The sequence below is a fragment of the Telopea speciosissima genome, chromosome 4, assembly GCF_018873765.1.
Source record: "Telopea speciosissima isolate NSW1024214 ecotype Mountain lineage chromosome 4, Tspe_v1, whole genome shotgun sequence".
Classification (NCBI taxonomy): Eukaryota; Viridiplantae; Streptophyta; class Magnoliopsida; order Proteales; family Proteaceae; genus Telopea; species Telopea speciosissima.
The window spans coordinates 2979866-3004114 of NC_057919.1; the positions used below are offsets into that span (position 1 = coordinate 2979866).

General features: G+C 36.9%; 1 protein-coding gene across 1 annotated transcript; it reads left to right on the forward strand.

Annotated features, from left to right (window-relative positions):
• Positions 1-1032: 1032 nt before the first annotated feature.
• LOC122658753 (cytochrome P450 84A1-like) lies at positions 1033-22477 on the forward strand. Its single transcript, XM_043853853.1, has 3 exons — positions 1033-1063; positions 20812-21744; positions 21838-22477. The coding sequence occupies exons 2-3, from the start codon at positions 20815-20817 to the stop codon at positions 22459-22461; spliced, it is 1554 nt and encodes a 517-aa protein (XP_043709788.1). The 5' UTR covers positions 1033-1063; positions 20812-20814; the 3' UTR covers positions 22462-22477.
• The last annotated feature ends 1772 nt before the right edge of the window (positions 22478-24249 follow it).

A 24249-nucleotide genomic window follows, 5' to 3' on the forward strand; every position in this document is an offset into this window, starting at 1 on the left:
AGCGACCATCATTCTCACGGATCTCAGGAGAGCCTTTTATAACCAATTTCATGTCGATACTATACTGTGAGGATTGGGCAGGGGTAAACATTGTTCCAATTCAAGACAAGGATCTAAATCCAAGGCCCATATAAGCACATGGGCCGGCCGGCCCATGATCAATTTATAATTATTTTTATGCCTTGTATTGTTTGATACAAATAAAAAAATGGGTTTTTGAACTCAGGGATCAACCTGATCCAAGCAAATCTGATTTCCAATTCTAATTTAGTTAAGGGAAAAGGTTCTCTGAGCTGCTGAGGTGTCGAGACAGAGTATGCTAGCATCTTTGTGTCTATCTCTTTTCTTCTCACATGAAATGACCTTGATGCTCTCCAATGTATGATACTGTTTCAACGCAAATCATTGGTGAGCTCCTCTATATATGCTACTCGCCCAGAGAACCCTCCTCTCCCCTTTAATTAATAACTAAGTTTCTAATTGTTTTTCTTTGGGTATAATTTTGTTCGTTTTGTTTTGGCAATGGTCCGCAACCTATATTAATGTGGGTTGGGTTGGGCTCCTATCATGGGTGGTTAGTGAAGTATGGGTTTGCTTAATTTATTAATTATGGGAGAAGAATTGCCACGATGCCAGCCAGAATGTACTTGTCTATGAGTGGGATGTGAGAGGGAGTATGCGCGTAGAAATCTGCACACTGGGGTTGTGGACTTCTGTTTTCCTTTTAATTGTAAGCTAGAATAGAGATTTACAAGACTCTGCATGCATAGGAGATAGCTTACCTTACTATATAGCATATATATATGTAAGTGTAATGTCATTGTCCAACTAAGGACAAGTCATAATTTTAATCTAGTTTTAAATATGTAGCCATATATTAAAAGTACTAAGGGATTCATTAGAATACTTAACAACCCCTTGCCAATAATGATCTAATGTTATAAGGATGAATGCGATTAATTAGGACTAACCCTATGACACCATTAATTATCTTAAAATTTTTTCTTTATTGATTAATTTTAAAAACAAGAGAGAGAGAGAGAGAGAGAGAGAGAGAGAGAGCAAGGCCAATGAATTGAAGGAAGCAAACATAAATATCTTGTCTCCCACATATATTGATTGTACTGTAGGAGACATAAAAAAATATCTAACAGTAGTGGCCCAGTTGGATCGAGAAACATTCAAACCCATACGCACAGCCTGAAAATAATTAAGTTTTAATAAATTTTTAGGTTTCTTTCTAGTTGGTTCTCCTAATTGGTAAGAAGTTGTGCTAGGATTGGAGGTTAGGTGATCTTCTGAGTCTTTCGTTCCAAAACATGATGTCATATATGCACATGGTAATTAGGCAACTACGTAAAGATCCCCTCATCAACTGGACTCTTTTTTTTTTTTTTTTTTTTTTTTCATTCTTTCTCTTCTTGAATGCATAGCATGTACGTGTAATGACCAGTGAGTTTTCAAGAAATAATTTGGGCCTATAATTTAATGTTTGATGATAAGGGAGAAGAAAATAGATAATAATCCACATTCCCACCACAGCTAATGGATTTATTGGGTACCCACAAACTTCAAATCATGTCCATCATAAGTAAGATATGATCAGAAGTGGTCAACCCAACCCCCCCTCCCCCCACACAAAAATAATAATAAATAACAAGAAGAAGAAAAAAAAAAAGTCAAATTTAAAATCCCCACATTGAGAGAGACAGAGACAGAGAGAGATTTAACATCTAAAGCAAAAGAAAGACAGCAATGGTGTGAAGAAGAGAAGATACGTACTCAAACTGTGAAAGGTAATCTTCAAGGTGAGGTCAGGTTGACGAAATAAATGAAGCGTCGAGAAATTTTGGGTAATTGAAAAAAGTAATTAAGGAAAAAGATTATTAATTGGATTCTAGAACCTGCCGCACCACTGATTATTTTGGCATTATCATGGTAATTAATTAAGAATAAGATTATATATATATAGGATTGGGATGGATGAGTTAATGTCGGTTGGGGAAGTTGATGTACATACATATCATCATCATCATCACCATCATCGAAGTAGCTTATGGAAGGATTTGCAACAACTGTCATTCTCTCATATTTTAGATGGTGACGATAGAGAGAATAATCTTTTACCACACACACCTTGGTCATAGTGTGGTTCTTTAATTGGAGAGAACACCCTTTTGGAAGAAATTTAATAAAAAAAAAAAAAAGAGCTTAAAATGAAAGGTAGAGAGCAGTTATTGGTTGGAATGCCAATAGATGGCTAGCCCAGGAGGCCGGCAATTCAGGGTCGGCCATCCCATTCATGAGCCACCCGTATTGGTGTCAATTAATATTGTATTGCGGTGTTGGAGTCAATAACATCCACCCAATCACTAGGGGTGATCCAAAGCCTGAAGGAAGGGAGGGAGAGAGAGAGAGAGAGAGAGATAGAGCCACCCGTCCGTATTGGTGTCAACTAATATTGATATCCATACTGATTCGCCATATCAAGTTGGATTGGATCGGTTTACCCCTTAAAATAATGTTACCTTAGTTTTTTTTGGACCATTTTACCCTTTTGTATTGATACCTATGCTACGGCATAGATATTGCACTGGTATCGTGTACTAACGATACCGATACGTATAATTAACCAATAAGGCCAATCCGAAACTGATACCATGAACCCTGGAATCGATCACCTGCTAATATGTGTACGCCCTACCTACATACACTCAGGTGATCACACCTGTCCTATCATTTTCGCTTTTTCACATTACATTGGTACAATATTGATGATTACATTCACATCTCTTTCCTTTCCCCCCCTATTATGCATTTATGCCGAATTGAGAATTGAGAATTGAGAATTGAGAATTGAGAAAAACTAAACCAATTTTATCCTCCAACTACCACCCAACCTAACCCAATCCAATCCAACCATTTTGATGTGGACGGACTTGGCTATTATTTTCTTAACAATACAATTGATGATTGGAGTTGTGACTCACATTCATATATTTGTGTCTCTTCTTCACATAAGCATAAAATGACCTCACAGCCCCTCTTATGTATGAAACCATTATGTTGCACTTCATTGCTAGCTCTTTTATGCCGTCACTTGCTCAGATGAGAACCCTTTTTGGAGGATATATATTTTGACGTGGATGGACTTGACTATTATTTTCTCCATCAACAATACAAATGATGATTGGCCATGCATGTGACTCACATTCATTTTATGTATTTTTTTCACATGAAATGATCTCACTGCCCCTCTTACGTATGAAACCATTATGTTGCACCTCACCTCATTGGTCTTTTATGCTATCCCTTGTTCGATCAGAGAACCCTTTGAGAAAAACTATAAATATGATTTAAGTCCCCCTTTTTGACATATGGGTAGCAATTTACTAACAAATCAATAAAAAGTGAGGATGGGAATCTAATAATAAAAGTTAAAAGAGTTGAAAATTATGTGGTGTAATTTAGTGGGAGGGGTCAGGGGAGGGAGGAGGGGCTATGGCCCTATGGGGTGAGTGAGAATGGGAAATTCCAAATAAAAGTGAGACTTGAAAATTGGCTGCCTTGGTTTATCCGTCGACGAGACTAATTAAGCATATTTGGTCCTCTATTAACTATTAAATCATAATTAGTATCCCCAAGCTTAGTGGAACGAAACGAAGAATGAAAAGCTCAAAACCAAGAAAAAGAAAAAGAAAAAGAAAAAGAAAAAGGTATCCACACCATCTATCTTCAATTAAGGACAGCAATAAGACGACCATATGTGTGAACGTACGTATGTTATATAGTTAGTTAGTTAGTTAGTTCTCTAACTTTTAAAGACAAAAAGGTTAATTAATGGAAAAATCTTGAAATAAAAAAACGCTAAAGTTGCCTTCACCTAGAATGAAATTATCTTCTTTTAGTGTGGCGACTCTGGCTCCGGGCATTTTATGTACGTGGACCACATTAAATATAAACTGTAAACATTGAGAAGAAAACTTGTTCTCTCTCTCTCTCTCTCTCTCTCTCTCTCTCTCTCTCTCTCTCTCTCGTTGGATGACTTTATATATAGAAGTCTCCGTTGGTACCGTTACTGACCCGATGATCGAGTACAACACAGAACCAAGTCACTCCTTGCCTCCGGCGCCATAATTGAAATATTTCTAAGTACTTCAAAGTCCAAACTCAAAAGAGGGGTGGCCCATTTCACATATTTTCTTCTTATTCTTCTTCTAATAATAATAATAATAATAATAATAATAATAATAATAATAATAATTATCAACCGATTGACCTTTTTGTCGATTTTAATTTGGATTCAGTTGGAATCGTTTGAAATAGGGTGGAATCAATCTGAACTCTAGAAAACTAGTATTGCTTGACCCATTCGGATGGGCAAGAATTGGCATTCCCATTCCCATTTTCATTTCTACATTTTCTCTTCCGACGGTTTGAACTTGGACTTAACAACTGTCAAAACGACCCTACCTTTGCCTTCTTCTGTACTCCCGTTTCGTAGGAAATAGTTCACAAGAGAGAGAAATCTCACCCAGTCAACCTATTATTTATCCCACTTTTGAATTTAGAAACTATTCACCATTTACTACCGAGTCAAGATTTTGTATTACTCTCTTCTTTTTTATTAAAAAAAATAAAGTGGAGGGTTTTCTATAAAGACACTGTAGGAAGGAATCTTCACTACACTAATGAGGGTTGAAAAATGATATCATTTTTTAAAATCAAATGGGCCCACATGGTTAAAATAGGAGGGAGAATATTAATGTGAACCCCACGTACAGTTTATTATATGAGAAGTGCATAAGCAATCTTTTTCCCATTTATAAATTAAAAATAAAAAAGATTTTGCTTGGTGTAACTCGATTGGGGTTACATAGAGTTTTGTTTTTCTAACAAAATCTTCGGTTCAAACCTCCTTATAATGAAGGTATTTTGAGTAATTAATATGTCAATTTCATAATTATATTTTATCTTATATGTAAATGATTTTTGTTTTTTGTATGCTAATGAAATATTGATAGTTTTTTTGTCACCATGCATAATTACACTAAGAATAATCTATTAAAAAGTATCAATGCAATAGGGGAGATGGATCTACACATTACACTCATTTATATTGGCATCTTACCTACCGGAACCAATAGTGAGGATAAAGACATTTATATCCAATGAGGAACAATGGGGAGAGAAGGAATTGTATGATGAGGGAGGGGGTTTTGGACTTCGAGTTGTACCCGTAACCCAAGGCCCTTCAAACCACGGTTTTATGAATCATCGATGGATACAGAGACTTGGATCCTCTCCACCACGTCAATGCATCCAGGGAACATCGAATGGCTGGGCAGGCTGTCACACACACCAAGGCCAACATCCAATTGTTCAATGCACACTAGAACAATTGGTCCTCACGAATGATTTTTTTTTTTTTTTTTTTTTTTTGGAAGAAGGAGAAATTATATTAATATATAAAAATGCAGGTATTTACATTCTATAGAATTTCTATTTCACTAAAATAAGGTGCAGAAATCAAACCACATGATTTTCGAACTAGAAATCACCCCATGAAATAGAAATAAAAATCATACTAAATTAGGTTTAATTAAACATTGGGTCCTCTAATCATAATATCCTCAAGTTTAGGGAAATGAAAAATAAAAAAGCTCAAAACCAAGAAATTTAGGGGTATCAATTGACTGGGCCTAATTGATCCCCACTAATTTAAGGCCCCACACCGTTTTTGTCCGTTTAGTAATCGGGCCTAGTAAGTCAAAGGCATGGACATGTTTCTATTCGGTTGATCAATTAACAATCTATTATCGGGCTAAGCAGGTTTTAAATAGATTAATCGGGCTATAAATGGCTATAATCGGGCAAAATTGAATTATAAACGATCGATTATCGATCAATCACAATATTCGATTAGAAAACCGTCAAACCACAGCATTGCATCGAAAACACCTGATTAGTAATCCGTCAATGCTCGAACCTGACATGTTTAATAATCGATCATCAACTTCAACCAATCAATTCAAATCAAGCACACCGATATAGGAAAACTTTTGACACCCCTACAAGAAAAGATCTACCACCTTCGGCTATGGACAAGGAGAAGTTTTGGAAAAGGCTAAAGATGCCTTTGTCAAGAATGAAAATTTCTTCTTCTGATTCAGATACCTCCGGGCATTTATGTGGACCAAGCAATCTCCATACGTGTCTTCCTCGTCCATATTACGTATAAACTGTTAAGAAATCATACTCTTTCCATTCTTTGACTTTTTTTCTTTAATTTTTTTTTTCTTTTCAGTTCTTTTCTTCTGTCCTTAATTGCGTTGGATAACCCTTATAAGGAGTCTCAGGTATCGTTGCTGACCCAAAACCAAGACACTACGCGTTACACCTCTACGCCATAATTGGAAGATTTTGTCCAACCCCAAAATTAGGACGTTTAAAAATTTGGACTTTTTTTTTCTTCTTATGACAAGCAGAAACTTGGACTTCGATCACAACGGTCAGAGAGAGTGTGCATGTGTGTTCTCACGAGTCAATGAGAAACTACTCGGATTCGGCTCCTCTCCAATACACCCCCGAGTTGGAGATTGTCCAGCGTCGCATCGATACGTGATCTGAGTATCATTCAGATGGCACATATCGATGAAGCACAACTGAGGAGTGGTGCACATGTGTTGGAGAGAAGGATTTATATCTTCACTATGTGATGAAGCCCTCTTTCTCTATCTTCTCCCTCTCCCCCCCCCCCCCACCCATCTTAAATTCTTAAAATCTGGGATCTTGTGATCATTTTATATTGTTATGGACCTACTTTCCTTTCACCTATGATGGAGGGAGAGAGAATCCTTCATCAAGGGCCTTTGGATGACACGAAAAAAGGTATTGGAGAATAGTAGGGATATAATGCACGGTATAATAGAGGTAGTAATAATGATCTTAGATGGATGTACTTTTTCTTTACCGAGGACCGAGGGTGACGAGGAAGACTTTGCCTATTTTTATCTTTTGTTTCGCAATAGGTCAATCAAAAAAGAGATGTTAATTAATCAAAGGTCCAACTGATCATCACGTCTATATTGTAAATATGCAGTGACGAATAATCCAGTCAAAGTAATAGGAATTAGACCTAACACAATTCTAAATAGAAAAACTTCAATCATTTCTATTTATTTGAGTTTAATTTAAAAGAGAAAAAAAAAGAAAGATAATATTTATCCCTAAATATTAATCCATCAGGAAGGGCCGGCAAGAATCAATGCGATAACAAGGGCCCATAGTGAAGGCGTGGTTCATCCTCTAAGATAGAGTAGATGCGAAGATTCGGTTCGAAGATCTTCACGAGAAGGCCCATGAATCTCGAGAATCGAGCATGGGGCGGGTTAGCCCTACAGCATTCTGGCCCCAGGGCCTGAAATTGGTCCTTTCTTTCTCTTGTCTTCTCTGTCTACTGAAGAATATTCATTACCTCAACTAAACGGCTATGTCAATAGTCATCGCCTTGCCCTTGTCTAATAAGGTGATGTAAAATGACAGTTTGACTTTCCAAGGGGGTAAGATTATAAAGAAAGAGGGAAAGGAGTTTGTGCACGGTAGATTCCATGCATCAGTCATTCAAAAGGTGGGTACGGGGGTTTTATGGTCAATTTGAATGGACATAAATGCCCATCTAACAATAACTAATGCAGACCGTGCATAAAAACTTCTGCCAAAAAAAAATGTTGACTAGGTTACCTTGTGAAGAAATGGTCATATAGACACCTCGATCATTTGGTTACCTTGTGAATGTACCGGGCAATGATGAATTGTTGAGGTCCAGTTTTGGGTTGGGAGGCCTGGTCTAATCTCAAACAGTCAAACTAGTGGGTCAAGTCATCTCGGGGATTTAAGAAAATTAATTATGATAAATTACCAAGATACCCTTAGTATGGTTGATCGGTCACTGACCTTGAACTCAGTTCAAACTTCTTGATTAGGTGGTTTTTATGACTACAACATTTGTATTTGAAAATGAATTGTTTGACTAATATTATACAGAATATTTTAATTTTGACTTGCAAGACCCATCTTTTAAACTACTTTTCCTAATAATTTAGATATTTTTTAATATATTTATTTTGCATGTTTGCATAATATTGCATAAGGTTATTCAGGTCATTTGACCATTTTCTCTCCCATATGAATTTCAAAAAATAAAAAATAAGAGTAGTTCTTTGTCATTCCATGAATCCATGGTATAAAAATGATAGATAGCTTACTATTTTTATCTTAAAAAAACAATTCATTCATTACAATGTAAGATTGCATATTTTAGGATAAATAGTACTTTTTAGATTTTCTTTTCTTTTTCATGATTTTGATATTTTTGGCATAATCTATATTGTGTCTACTAACATTCCTTATGTAGTGTGTCTGGATAATTAAAGTAAGTTTCCAACCTTTCCTTGTCTAGTTTTGACAGATTTAGATTTGTATTATATTTACTAACTTTTCTTTTGTAACGTGGTTAGAATGAAGTAAGTTTTATGCATGCCTTTTAGTAGTTTAAATTTTGTTTTGTTTGCTTTTGTAGTTGTTCCTTTCATATGCTTAGGAACATTAATGATTCTATTAATATATAAAAGAAAATCCAGTTTAATTGGGTGGACTGTTGTGCCTAACACCCTCAGTTCCTTGGTTCGCCACCGGATTTGTAGCAATCTCACAATTGGACAAATTAACATAGAATCGATCTATTAAAAAATATGAATATAATCTTAGACCTTAATCTAGGTGATGACTCTTAATACTAAGAAATAAGTATCCTACATTCATTCAAGTGACGATGGACCACATCTTTTGTCGACACGATGGTTCACTGATCTAACATTCTCTCACACGCTGCTCTAATGAACTTCATCATAGTGATTTTGTACTTGTTCCCATGTTGATTGCATGGTAAAATCCATTGAGCGTGTGACATTCAATATAATTTTCTCTTCCACGGTCTTTCTCTCTCATGCCACAAATCCTTGAGAATTGGGTTGTAATTGTATATGAGAATTTTGTTTTTATTATAAACAAGGCTTTAAAATTTGGAATCAGAAACGAAATCTATCAAAGAGGATTCCGATTTGAATCGGCCTGAATCGAAAATCTAAGCTATTTTATAGTAAAAATTGAATCGATTAAGCAATTAATTTAGAAGGCTAATAGTATAATAAAGAAAAACCCTATATCTGATTTTTATTTTTATTTAAAAAAAAAAAAAAAAAAAAAAAAAAAAACCTAGATCAGATTGGCTAGGTACCGAGGCACGTAAGGTGACAAGTGAGACGTTCTTTCAGATCTAAAGAATGATTGGAACGGACAACCTGGTCATCAACATCAGGGACGTAGCAGAGCATTGGAATCCTCTTATCTTCTATGGGGAACAGCTAGAGGTTGTCAAGTAATCTTATTGAGTTGAAAATACACAATATTGCACTATTGCTCTTCTGTTAAAACATGTTTAACAAATTTTTTTTTTTGAACTGGAAAAATATGGTCATTTAAATCTTGTTTCCTAAAATTAATTTAATATTATATATTTACAATCTATACATCAAATATTAATGTTTAATTAATAAGATATGAGTTGATCCCATAATTTATGTGTATATATATATATTATCGTTTTATTGATCTCACATTTTTCAAATATAAAATATAAATGTTTAAAACTTGTATATATCATTCGTTTTCTTGTCATTCTTGAAATGTTTGATTGTATTTTTTATTTATGTACAAATTCTAAGATGTTTTAATTACATTGTATTAAACAATTTTGTTTGTCATTCTCGTTTTAACTATGTTTTCTTCAAACCCACAAAAATATAAGGGATTTGTTTTCATACACATTCGTTTATGAAATTCTTCATGACCAATAAATAAATGAAGATGAAAGTTTTTGTGATCAACAATTCATGAATAAAATTGGTGGATAAACACAATTATCCTGCCATGTGGAAGAGTTGTGTGATAATTCTGATTGTATAATATCTAGAAAATGGTTTACACTTGTAAAATTTCAGGATCTAATTCAATCGCTTAACCTTTATGTCCATACATGCCTTGTAGTCTCATGCAACTATACTTGGTAGTCATGGATTTTTCCAGTATTTGTTGTCCAACACTGAACAAGTTGAAACTTAACACAACAGGAAACCTTGTAAGGATCTACCTTTCTTAATATTTTAGTCTCACTTGATTTATCACATTGCACATCTAGTTGTCCATCCACCATTTTCTGTCTGTAAATTGCTGTCCACCGAAACTACTCCCAGAAATAAAATATGCTGATACCATGATACCTATAATATCTTTTTTTTTTTTTTTTTTGGAGGGGGGGGGGGGAGAAGGTTTCCTACAAAGACACTGTAAGAAGGAATCTGCACCCTACAACCAATGAGGGATTGAAAAATAATATCATCCATATGGTGCCCACATGATCAAAATAGAATAAAAAAATGTTAGAATTTTTTTTTTTTTGGTAGAAGAAATGTTAGAATGGATCCCATTGATGGGGGTATATATATATATATTTTCCCGCTTAAAGAACCTTATCTATATTACTAAGATACCAAATAGTCAACTATAGATGTATCAAACCTACTCTAACAATTACTTTAATTTTCGTAACGATTGGCGTATACCAATACGTAGACTCTCAATGAGCATTTATTAGTTGGGTTCTCATGGTCATGCAGCATTAAGGCTTTTTAAAAATCTATCAAAATAGTTTATGTAATGATGCATGTACCAAACTTATTAATGGAGGCTGAAAGGTCTCGTCAGGCAGTCTCTCTCGGGGATGTCTCAACAAATGAATTATGAACAACAACATGAAAGAATAAAAGAATAGATAGATTCCTATTTATTTAATAAATAGTTTTTAAACTTATTTTATGATGTAGCCACTTGGATATTTTTTGGTAGTTTTATATTATATTGCCGTTGAAGTTTTGCTTCCTATTTTTTTGGGGTGGGGGTGGGGGTGGGGGTGGGGGGTGGGGGGGGGGGGGGGGAACCTTAATATATAAGGTTTAAAAGTTGGAATAAGGTCAGATCAGTTCTAATTTAATTTTAATTCAAATAATAATCTCAGAATCAATCAAGCTTGGCTAGAATTGACCTAACTCGATCGGACTAATTAGTTAGCGATAATCAGGATGAATCAATGTAGGTTATTCATATAATGTTTATTTAATATATAAGACCAGACAATACGAACTAACGACAATGACTAACTGTTGTTATATATTATAATTTAGAAGAGATTAACATTAATCTTCTTATGATATTTGCTGGCCATACGTAGCTTCTTAGAAGCAGAAGAAGAAGAAGAAGAAGAAGAAAACAAATAAAATAAATGTACGTACCATAACAATCCTTTTTTATAATAATTTTATCATGTGATTAGTGACTTGCTCAATTTGATTATATTATCCCAGCCTCATGATCAATCCGGTCTCTGTTATGTTTTGTTTTCATGTTTTTTTATATGGTGAAAGTTTTTCTAGACCAACCTGTTTGAAGAGGTTTTCTAAATGGGTCATCTATTTTTGGTAAGTGAAAGTGTGGTTCGACAATTATGGTCATTGGATGTTGGAGAAGTGAACTAGATTGGTCAAATATTCAATTTTTTTTTTTTTTACTTAAATTCAATCAATTATCCTCCCATGTCTTGGTATGCAATTCCTATATTGCTTTGATACTTGCAGACCTCGACCTTGTGGTATAAGCCCCAATGGTTGACATTGGAACCAACTGGCATGGTTTGACGGCCATTATTTTCATTCAATGTGGAAATTTATGTATGTAATATGTCCAACTCTATGAGCCAATGAGTCATGTACATAAAAAAATTAAAAAAAAATAATGGGAAAGGTTTCTCTAAACCTAAGGGATTTCTCATGTCTACTCACATAAATATTTTTTATTCATTTTTTTAAAAAAATAAAAAATATTATATATACATTAGGTTCAGAGAAATTTATTTTTTAAAATATTATATTAGAGGGAGAGAACTCGAAGAAGAAGAAGAAGAAGAAAAGACAAAGTCCATGAATAGATTAGAATAATTAAACTCTATTTAGATCACAAGTATAAATCATAACCTAGGAATTAAAGCTCCACAACTCTTTGCTACGTTGATCCGATGGTTGTAATTGCAATAGAAATCCATTCCAAATCTGCGTTTTAGATCTCTCTCTCTCTCAAAAAACTAAAAATTAAAAAAGGAAAGAATTGAAATTGCCACCCTTTGTAATTAATAATTATGAAGAAAATATTTTATGAATTAGTTCCTATCAAAATACCAATTATAATTAGAAAAAAACATCTTAAGGAATAGGAGGAAAAGAGCTTAAGAATAGAAAAGAGAAAGAAATAGAAAAAAATCCCATGAATCTATTTGGGTTTATAGGAGTATAAAATTTTTTGACTCAACAGCATTTAATAAATTACAACGTCATAATATTGATTATTTATTATTTGTCCAACAATTTTAGTCAAATATGAACCCATCATCCCTTGTAATTGCCTCCCTTAATGGGAAGAAAAAGAAAGAAATAACAAAACACTTTAGATTAGTTTAATAAGGCAATATAAATATATAATATAAGCCATACAATTGAATTAAGACCCTTGATTTGACAAATAACTAATATATGGTGTCATCTTTCCCCCAAAAGTTTTATTCTATCCAATTGACAAGCAACATGGAAGATAGGGTCTTGCACCATTGCTGTATTAACACCAAATTTGAACCCATTTTGACTAATTCCATTAGCATTAATAGAGATTATTTCTCTTTGTAGATCATCACAAAAAAGGCTCTCTTATACTTTGACAATTCCAACTTGATTCATCCTTCAACAACAACAACAACATAACTTTATCCCAATTAAACTGGTCGGTCGGACTTGACTCATCCTGTTCTCATAAATTAGTATCTTTATTTTTTGATTCTTTGGAGTTGGTTTGGGAGGGGTAGGGGAGAAATTCACAATCAATTAATAAATATAGTGTTGGATGAATAAGATTGGTCAATAAATAAAAAATTCCATTAATCCATGTTGAAGAAATTGAGAATAGAGAAGTGATGCATATATAAATTGAATTAATATTACCCGAAACAAGGATATTGTACACTAAAAAGTGACAAGTTAAATGTTGTTTTCAAACATTATGTAGTGTGTAATGTAATACTTGAATGGTGAAAAAAACAAGAAGAAAGGTCCTTCAAACGTTGAGACAATAATTAGGAAAATGTTTGATATATGACGCTTCAAAGTAATTTTCATTTATTAGAAAGGTAAGACATCCAAATCCAAAAATTTATAACCAAATACTCGTTTAGAGCTGAGAGAGAGAGAGAGTAATTTTTCTAACCCCTCTTCACAACCAAAAAAGGTTAAGAAATATTGTAAAATATGTGATGATACTTAATGCTGAAAGTTGGAGGAGCATTGTCATTTTCAAATATCATTGTAGTAATGACTAAAATGGTTTCATTTTCAATCTTCAAGGATACCAATAAGAAAATTTTGAAATATGGGGCCCATGCTAGTTTCCCTTGTTAAGATGGTAAAACATACAAATCCCAACTCTTAAATGCTATATATTGTTTACCCAAAAAAAAAAAAAAAAAGGGTAGATATGAGAGAGAGTAGTTATCCTATCCCCTCAAAACTACTACATATGGTGGAAGGATATTGTATTATATATATATATAAAAGGAAGAATAGTTACAATTAAGTAATATCTAATGCTTAATTTGGGGCAGCTTTCTTCTTCATATGGTAATGACTAAAACATTCCAATTTTAACTAGAGGATGCAAGCAAGAAAATTTTTGAAATAGGGTGCCATAGTAGTTAGACATCCAAATCCCTACTCTTAAAGCTCTATAAATAAATTTTGTTGGTCTAGTTTTAGACTTTTAGTCTTAAAATTGTAACTCATGTTTAATCTTATGGTGTGTAATTGTATGCATGCAAGCATTGCACTGGTAAAGCTATATTCTCCAAACTCTTAACTCACTTTTTAATCTCATGTTTTGGCTCTCTCCAGCGCATCCTCGAGCTGGAAGCGGTGGCAAATGCCAACACGTCTCAAATAGTAAGGATGGATGAAGTACATCTGAGTGTATCACACATAATTGATAACCCATAACTTGGGAGAATGTTTTATGTGCCGGTGGAACAGGCTATGCCCAAACACATGGAGGTGGGCGACATAACCACCCTGCCCCCATGAATGGCAAACCCATGTGTCTAGACACAAAGAACATCACCCCTTAAAACTAATGAATTTAATTAGATCTAATCACCAGTATGATGGCCAACAACACAACAACAACCAAAAAAAACAAAAAACAAAAAAAACCAACAACACAGCTAAGCCAATATTTTTTTAACCTACGAATTATTTTGTAATATAAGTACTGGTTTGGTGGGTGAGGGGTTTTCTCCCATTAAAAAAATAATACTTGAAAAATTATAGGATATGATAATGTCATAATGAGTCATAGAATAGGTTTACAATTTATGTGTTTTCATTAATTAAATGATACATGCATGAAACTAGAAGTACGCGCCCATAAAAGTATAGTAACTAAATGATATTGAACTATTATATATGGAGCATGTCCATTAATAATCCTCTCCAATTCTTAAAAGCATGCATTAATTGTGGCAGTGCTAGGTGGAGATGTCGATGCCTGGTAAGTTGGACATCCAACAGTGGATGTCAATGAGCTTGGACCATTGGATGTCTGAGCTGTCAGGTGTCAACATCTCCACTTAACACTATCGCACTGCATGCTTTTAGGAATTGGAGAGGATTAAAATCCCATCGGTCTTGGACTGATGGTTGGGACCATTAGTTGAAGTGGTGTCTGGGGTATGCTGGTCACGAGTTCAAGACCCCTCCTCCCCTATCGGTCTATAGTAAGTCAAGTCTTTCTGAAATAAGTGTTGATCCTTCATGGGCCCCTTCTGACCCCTTTTTAGTCATCCATGATGGGCAAAATTCTAGCACCAAACAAGAGTCAACATCTTGATCATATATGATTTTTTTTTATTTAAAACATATACGAATGAATATGGATTGTAAAATTGACAAATGACTAATTTAGATCATTTCCTAGAAATCCAACCAATTGGCCAAAATTAGGGCTTTAAACTAAACTAGATATGACCCATTTATTTTTTATAGCGATTCACTAATATCATATCCTACTTATCCCCAAAAAAAAAAAAACAAAAAAAAACTAATATTATATCCATTTAAGATCCGATCGTTTATATTGTATCTCATCAATAATTGGTCGAATATGGGTAAAATATCTGATCTGATCAATATCTAATCATTTAGAGACATGTATTATAAATATAGCATTTATTCTTTTTTTTTTTGGGTAAATATATCATTTATTCAAATAAAGGGAAATGAATAAAAAAAAAAAACAAGTGTAAAAATATTAAATAAATAAATATAGTAAATATGGATATAGTTATTTTGGGTCCATTTACAGTTCTACCCATGGTTTTATTTATTCGATTGGGTATCCATGTGGGTCACAGTCGATACCGTATCAATTTGATTTGAGACTAAAAATATAAGGAAAAAAATCGTTCTCTGGTGTGTAGTCCATGCATCAACGTGGCGATCAATGAGAACAGACACATGAGCATCACCATGGATGGGATTTTCGATTTCCATTGAGGTAGAATGGCATCTTCGCAATTTCCTGAGTCTGGACGCAGAAACTTGAAAATATATGTGTATATTTAAAAAAAAAAAAAAACAACTTCTAGAGACTCTTGTTCCCATGGCCCATGTGCTTTCTTCTTCATCTTTACAACCTATGAAGAATTCACCAACAACCTTAACTCCTTCCTCACAATGAGACTGATTTAACAGCACAACTTGAAATTATTTCTTTCCCTCTCTCTATCATTCGTCACCTAAGCATCATATCCATACCTCTCAAGGATAACTGTAGAAGGAGATGGCACAACCCATTTCCCGACATCTATTCTTCAATTTTGAATTTTCTCTAAATTCTAATGATAAATGGGGGTAAGGCTTCTTTCATATATCCCTCTCCTCGTCGTAATCGGAGCCTTGTGCACTGGGTACTCCTTTTTTATATATAGTTACTACTAACTACTATGATGAATCCTTTAGTTTCTGCTTGCTGTAAGATCATCAGTCCTTTTGGGAAAAGGTTCTCCAACCACCAGGGGATGATACGCTAGGGATCTGGTTCTCCTCTAGATCATCAAAAACCCCCTATTTTGGCTGGGCTGGATCTTCCAGCTCCCGCCACAGCTAGAGGAAAGCCGAATTGGTATGCTAGTTTATTTCGTTGCACCTCAAGTGTGTACTCCTCCTCTATGCCACTCATGTATTTGAATCATGGTACTCCCGATTGATATTGATACTAATATCGAGACATTTCCTGGAGGAGAATCATTTTTTGGACCATTTTGCCCTAAGTAAATACTAATACACTAATACGAGATTAGCAAATAATACTGATAAATATTGATCGATACGATTGATATGATACTGATACTTGAATTATGATGCCGCTTGCTCAAAAACCCTCTCCCGTCCTTTTTTAAATATGGATTGGTCGAGTGTCGCTCCAAATGGGACCCAAGCTTTCGGGGAGTCTCGAAGCTTTATAAACATATCAACATCATTAGTAGCTCCCGCCTGAGGCTCACTAGGGCCCAGAAGCTCCCGGTTCGTACGTGGTGCGGGGGTCATGTACGAACCCAGGGGGGATTTAGTCGGCCTAAAGTCGGATACCCCTCCTGTCTCCCCAAAAAAAAAAAAAACATCGTTAGTAGCGTTTTTGGCATGTTTTGGTTATAAGCAACGTCGACGAGCAGTTGAAGCAAAGGTTATTAAAATTTGGATCGTTTTTGTCCGGTTCGGTAATCTGGGCAAGGGCTGGCCCGGAATTTGGACGGTCTAGATCGACTGGTGCGAATTCTGAGAGCCGATGGTGTGTTTGAACAGTGTAGGTCCCAGTCCCACCACTGCTGACCCTGACAGCATCTGCAAACCTTTGAGTAGTCGAACCCTTTAGTAATTAGTAGTAGTCAGCAGTTAAGAGATTGGTGGGACCCGAGAACCCGAGAGTGGTAGTCCGGCGTGAGGACTTTGGGCACCTCTGCACGTGTATTACGAAGTTTACGAATGGTCAACACGTTAAACTCCGGGCCTCACCGGGCACCCAAATACCCAACGGGTTGAAGAAAAAGACAACTTTACCTAACTCAGCCGTCAAAATTATTCATTTTATAGCCTTCTAAGCTAATTAAGATACAAATCTCGTTTTAGAATAATTTCATCAATTAAAGTTCCTAATATTCCGGAAATTTCATCAATTTTACCTTTATTAGTTATCACAGAAAATAGAAATTTTAGTGAAATATTGACGTCATAATGATGATTATACACGCAATGTATCGAAAACATAGGACTTTCTGCTATTAAGTCCTAATCCCAGCTTAGCTGTGTTTATCGATTAATTAGTTTAGTAATTTTCAAGTGGGTGACTAAAGATAGCGGGTACCCCAACTTAAAACCATAAAAAACAAAAAAATAGCGCGTGACAAAATGGCTGATGTATATAATGGGATGGGTGGAAATTGGGATTCCTAGACGCCTCGTGTATTGATTGCCAAAATGGTCTCATGGTAGCTCTACAGTCCACATTAAAGATATTAAAAATTTCTTGTAAATCAATTGGATCATTATCCTCTCAGGTTTCTTTTTCGGTATAGTTGTCCGGCTCTTCCCATAGAGGGGCGAAAATGATGACTTAACCCCTTGCCTGAACACACTGTCAGGGTGTGGTTAAGTTGTCATTTTCGCCCCTCTATGAGAGGAGCCGAACAACTGGACAGAGCAGGAAACCTAACAAGAAAAAAATTCAAGACAATTAGGGTGTTTACAATCCGATTTTATTTTGGTTTCTTGGTTTCCACCTGATTCATAAAACCTCAAACCGATAAGGATTTGATTCAATTCGGTTATGACTAAACCAATCAGTCCAACTGGATTGCGTTGGAAATTCACACCACCTAAATGCAGGTGTCCCAAGAGATTACGGTTTTGACTCTCCTGTCTTCATCTTGTGCCTTAAGGTATTCCCACTCCCCCTCACTCTCTAGTAGCTATAGTGAAATTAAGTCCCATAGAGTTAGGATGTTAAAAGTTGGCCTACAATAGTAGGTCCAACATAAACTGACTAGTTGAAGCCCGAGATCGGCCCAATCGGTTACTAAACATGTCAGATTCAAGCATTAACTAATTGATAATCGGGTATTCCTGGTGCAAAGTAGTGGCATGATGTTTGATTTACCTTGAATTCGACTATGGACCGACAACTAAACGATTGAATAGAAATATATCTATGCCTTAATCAATGAGGCCCGTTTATCTAAAGAGACAGAATCGGTGTAGAGCCTTTAGAACGATTTGGTCCAATGGCTTGATTGATACATTGGGATTCTTTGATAGACACACCATCCTTGTTGGATGCTCTGTACATGCACTCATTGGCCCCATGCTGGTGCAAGGGTCATGCAGCTTGGCAGTGATCCCCTCCCAAAAATCAAAGGGAGTTCGGAGATTTTCTCATATATATCCAACGGTTATAATGTCAGATCATTTTCCCCATTGTTCTTTATTTCCTCCAGATCCCTGCTCGGCCCAGTTTCCCAGAGCTCCTAACAAGGAAGGGGCGCAATGATCATTGCACCCCTGTCCAAACACTCTGCTCGGGTGAGGTCCAACCCCCTTATTAGAGGCACTAGGGAACAGGGCCGGGCAGGAAACTGGAGGAGATAATTTTCCTCTCCCTCACCCTGCAACAAAACTGTGGGAACATGGATTCATGGAACTGAGTTGGTACGTCCATTTTACAAATGCTTACGGTATAAGCGCCTGATGCAAATGAAAAATTAGAACTCAACCGTAGGTGGCCGCCACGATCATTAAGCATTTATTTTAAAGGGAATTAATTAGGAGTTTTTGAAATGAAATTGTATGCTTAAGAGTTAGAGTAAGTAAGATGGTGAGCCGAACCGTCACGGGTTAAGCTGTCTGCCGCGACAAAGACGCGCTGTAATAAGGGGACCCGTCATCCGATATCCCAACATTTATGGCCCCTAATTATCTTTCCCTTTCAGAATCTATTTTTTATGTGTTTTTTAATAAGAAAGAGTTTACAATTATACATAGAACAATCCGTGGTAGGTAAAAGGCTGGCCCATTCTATATCCACTTGATATTTTGGAAACTCCATATTTAAAGGGTTAGGATTACATGATCAAATCATGATAATCATGTTGAAAACTCACAAATTTGGACGGTAGAGATGAGATGGGTAGGTCACCTACCCCCTAACATTGGTGTTTCATAGCAAGTAATAATATAAGAGAGGATAGAATTTACGATAAAAAAAAAATAAATCAGATATGTTTCTTTATAATTAAAAGGAAAAAAATGTACTTAAAATTTGATTTTGTGTCTGAGACTCTGAGTTGAGAAGACAAATACCCAAAATTATTAATATTGTTTTTTGTCTGAGTTGAAAATACAATTTCTCAGATTTTAAGCGTGGAACATTGAAAAAGCACAAACTAGGAGGAAAGGTTCTTATCCTTGTGGGTCATTCTATCCCATTGTACCCCCTAATTTAAGAAAGGCTCTAGAAAGTAAAGTAAAATCATAATAATTACCAAATATCATAAATGGGGCGATGTTGACTGTCTGGGAGGGCATGAGGGTGTAGGGTATGCCCAAATACATGGGGTGAGATGGATAGTCATTGTGCCCAACCCCATGTGCCCCCAATACAGAGAACATTTTTCCATCAAACAAGTGAAATTGATGCTTGGTCGCATAGCCTCTACATCAGTGTCTAAACCAATGAGGAAGGATGCATGGGCATCATTTTACGATGCCATGTGAGAAGGCGTAGAGGGCATCACAAAGCAGAGATTTTTTTCCCTATATATATATCATATTATTTTCCAAATATATATGTTGTAATCAGGGATTTAAAAATTGGATTTTATGATTGATTCAGGCGATCTTGAATGGAATCGAAAGAGGCGGATCCCAATTCCAGCTGATTCAAATTGAACCATAAACCTTGTAAGGAAACTACTCCCAATGGATCTACAGGCCAATTCCGGACCGATTCAAACCAATCCAATAGCTGATTTCAATTTGATTAGAATCGATAATGACCGGAATGAACCGGACCGGACTGGTCCAGATCCCGATTCCAGGATTTTAAAACCCTGTAAGGCTGTACCTAATCCAAAAGCATATGGAGGGAGAGGAGAGAGAGAGAGAGAGAGAGAAGGAAGGATATGAAATCAAATAAATGAAACAAATAAAGAAAACACCATAAATTATAATTAATTTACCAAGTTTGAGGGCTTCCAGGTTTGAACAGTTGTGGAGCATGGTAGGGATGCGTTATTAGGTACTTCTGTCAATATAGAAAACTATCGCTATAGAGAGTCCCAAGTGTCAACCCACACAACAAGAACCGTGTATAAAAGGCTCATCCGTCTCCATTAAACCCCAGCAGAGCAACCTAATTTAGAAGAAGTAAAAGGTTAAGCCTGCGTTTTACACAATTCAGAATTTGCTTTGCACAGAGAAAGAGAGAGAGAGAGAGAGAGAGATAGAGAAGGAAGTGATCGGGTTCATCAATCCAATCAAGTAAGTAGTCCAGCCAGCCATGGATTACTCTTCTCTTCTTCAACCCACACCCATGTTGTTCTTCTTCCTGCTTCCCTTGCTGTTCTTACTGGGGGTATTGGTTAAGGCACGAAGGAAACTACCATACCCACCGGGACCTAAGGGATTACCCATCATCGGAAACATGAACATGATGGACCAGCTCACTCACCGTGGACTCGCCAAACTTGCCAACCAATTCGGTGGTCTCCTACATCTTCGACTTGGTTTTCTCCACATGGTGGTTGTGTCTACCCCAGAAATGGCTCGCCATGTCCTTCAAGTGCAGGACAACATCTTCTCCAATCGTCCAGCCAACGTCGCCATTAAATACCTAACCTACGATCGGGCCGATATGGCCTTCGCACACTACGGCCCCTTCTGGCGTCAGATGCGTAAGATCTGCGTGATGAGACTCTTCAGTCGCAAACGGGCTGAGTCATGGGCCTCCGTCCGTGATGAAGTCGAGTCCATGATCCGGACGGTAGCGTCCAAGGCCGGCGAGCCCATTAACATCGGCAAGCTTGTGTTCTCCCTCACGATGAACATAACCTACAGAGCTGCCTTCGGGTCGGATATCTTGGTGGGTCAGGAGAAATTCGTGTCTATATTGCAAGAGTTCTCCAAACTGTTCGGCGCTTTTAATTGGGCTGATTTCATTCCGTTGCTCGGCATGGTCGACCCTCAGGGTCTCCATCAGAGACTCGTCAAGGCCCGCAAGTCGCTCGACGTTTTTATCGATAAGATCATCGACGAACATATGGAAAAGAGGAAGAGCACCGGAAACCGATGCGACGATGCCGACGTTGAATCCGACATGGTCGACGATCTGCTCGCTTTCTATAGCGAAGAAACCAAGAAGAACGGTGAATCGGATGACTTGCAAGCCTCCATCACTCTCACCAAAGATAACATCAAAGCCATCATAATGGTAAGTGAGTGAGAGAGCGAGTCATGAAATTTTTTTTATTTTATTTTTTTGGGAGTCCGATTCTCATTTTTTATGAAATTTCTTTCGTCGCAGGACGTGATGTTTGGGGGAACCGAAACAGTGGCGTCAGCGATAGAGTGGGCCTTGGCGGAGATGATGAAGACTCCAGAAGAACTGAAAAGGGTACAACAAGAATTGGTCGACGTAGTGGGTCTGGAGAGGAGACTCCAAGAGACAGACTACGAGAAGCTCAGTTACTTCAGATGTGCAATGAAGGAGACGCTCCGCCTCCACCCGCCGATCCCGCTCTTGCTGCACGAAACCGCTGAAGATGCGGAAGTTGAAGGATACGCGATCCCGAAAGGGGCACGTGTGGTTATTAATGCCTGGGCTATCGGGAGGGACAAGGATTCGTGGGACGAACCGGATTCGTTCAAGCCGTCACGGTTCTTGAAGGATGGAGCGCCTGATTTCAAGGGGAGCAATTTCGAGTTCGTGCCGTTCGGGTCGGGTCGGAGATCATGTCCAGGTATGCAGTTGGGGTTATATGCTTTAGAGTTGGCTGTAGGTCATCTGCTTCATTGCTTTACATGGGAGTTGCCCGACGGGATGAAACCCAGCGAGCTTGACATGAACGACGTTTATGGACTCACCGCTCCCAAGGCGGTTCAACTCGTGGCTATACCAACACCTCGACTCAGCGTTCCTCTCTTCTGAGTACTCTCTCTCTCTCTCTCAGCTTCTAAGAGAGAAAAAAAGAGTGTGAGTCTCTCCATGGCGCGCTGCTCTTCATGGTCTGTCCATTTTATTCTTAATTCTTATATATAAAAAAGAACCGAAAAGACATGTTTTATTTTATTTTTATTTTGGTTTTGTTTTTGTGAAGAAACGGGAGAATAACAGGGAAAACGAAAGATTGTGTTGTACCTGAATCTGAGTCTTGTCAAATTCTCTGTGCTTCTTGTGTTTTTTTCTGACTTTTACAGTGCACAGTTGCACAGTTGCACACACACACGATGGAAGTGACTTATAATTTGGATTTCTCTCATCGGAATTCCCGACGCAAGGAGCAGTAAAAGGAGGGAGAGAGAGAGAGAGAGAGAGAGAAAATTGTAACGCAAATCGGTTACCTGTAAACACACCCATTTTTATGAGTTGGAATCAACGGAGGCGTTACCCATGGTTTTAGAGCTTTAGTGCACGGTCGGTTACTTGCAGGATGATACGATATCGACAGGGTATCAGCATGAATGGTTGTATAAGACAAATTTACCCTTTGGTTTTCCTTTTAAAATGATTTTTTGTTTTTGTTTTTTTTACCGTTTTATCTTTTGGTCGTATTATTGTCTCACCAATATGATATACGATATCAATATCTCAAACTATATTGCTACCGTACATAGATCATAAATTTATTTTCTCAAAATGCAATGCATTATCCAAATGCACCACACTTAAGTGTAGAGAATGACAATCCCATAGATCTCACCATCTATGGGTGCCAAACATGAACAATGAAATCCATTGTTTTTTTAGGGAAAATGTTCTCTGGGGGTGAACAGTGGGAGAGGGGATGGAAGGTGAAAATTCTGCCCCTGAGATGAGATGCTAGTGCATGCTCTGATTGACTGTTGCATACACATGGTCCTTGCACTTCCCCATAAAAAACGCTCTTCCTTTTTTTTTTGAATTGTACTTAATTTGTACCTTTCCTTGTGTCCATTTCCGTATAGATCAAAGTAATTAAATTGACGTGCGACTGTTATTGTTTCGTGTTTTTGTTTTGAGTTTCGTTAAGGTTTGTCTTTATCTGTGTGAAAGAGAAAGAGAACCTTAGAAATAGTAGTATGGTAGAGAATGAGAGAAAAAAGGTGAGGGAAGGAAAGACAGTAACCGTGTGGAGGGTAAGAATAGATCGAAGACCCAAAGGCGAGAGCTAGAGATAATAGAATATGGAGAATATATACTGGGATGAGGATGAGGATGATGATGATGATGGGTTGCGCATTGGTGTGGGTGGGATTAATGAGAGTGTGAATGATGCGGCGCTAGTGGTGAATGGTGATTGAAGGTGACGAAGTTGAAGGTGAAGTTGCCTGAAGGCGGTGGTGGTGGTGGTGGTGGTGGTGAATGGTGGGTGATGTTGGCATTGCGTAGTGGTGTTGTATTGGTTTGGTTTGGTTTGGTTTGTCTTTGGAAAGTTTTTGTTTAAAAAGAGTTTGCGTTCACTAATGGACTTTTTCTCATTGGCAGAAGTAATGTACCCAAAAAGTCATATTAACAGTAATAATAAAATTGTAAACCGCGAAAGATTTGACAATGACCCCTTTGTTTTGGGGTTTTACACTTTTACACGCTTTCTCCCCACCTCTGGTCCCTGCCTGCCCCTTGTTGCTTTCTCCCTTTGATTAATACTGGCAGAATATATTATCACATACCATGAGGAAAATGTTTTGGATGAGCTCCTCTGTCCTTTTTCTTTATTTTTCTCTCTCTTTCCTCCCA

Coding starts and splice junctions, on each gene's coding strand:
- LOC122658753 (XM_043853853.1), top strand. CDS start 20,815: ATGGATTACTCTTCTCTTCTTCAACCCACACCCATGTTGTTCTTCTTC. Junction 21,745..21,837: donor ACATCAAAGCCATCATAATG/GTAAGTGAGTGA, acceptor CTTTCGTCGCAG/GACGTGATGTTTGGGGGAAC.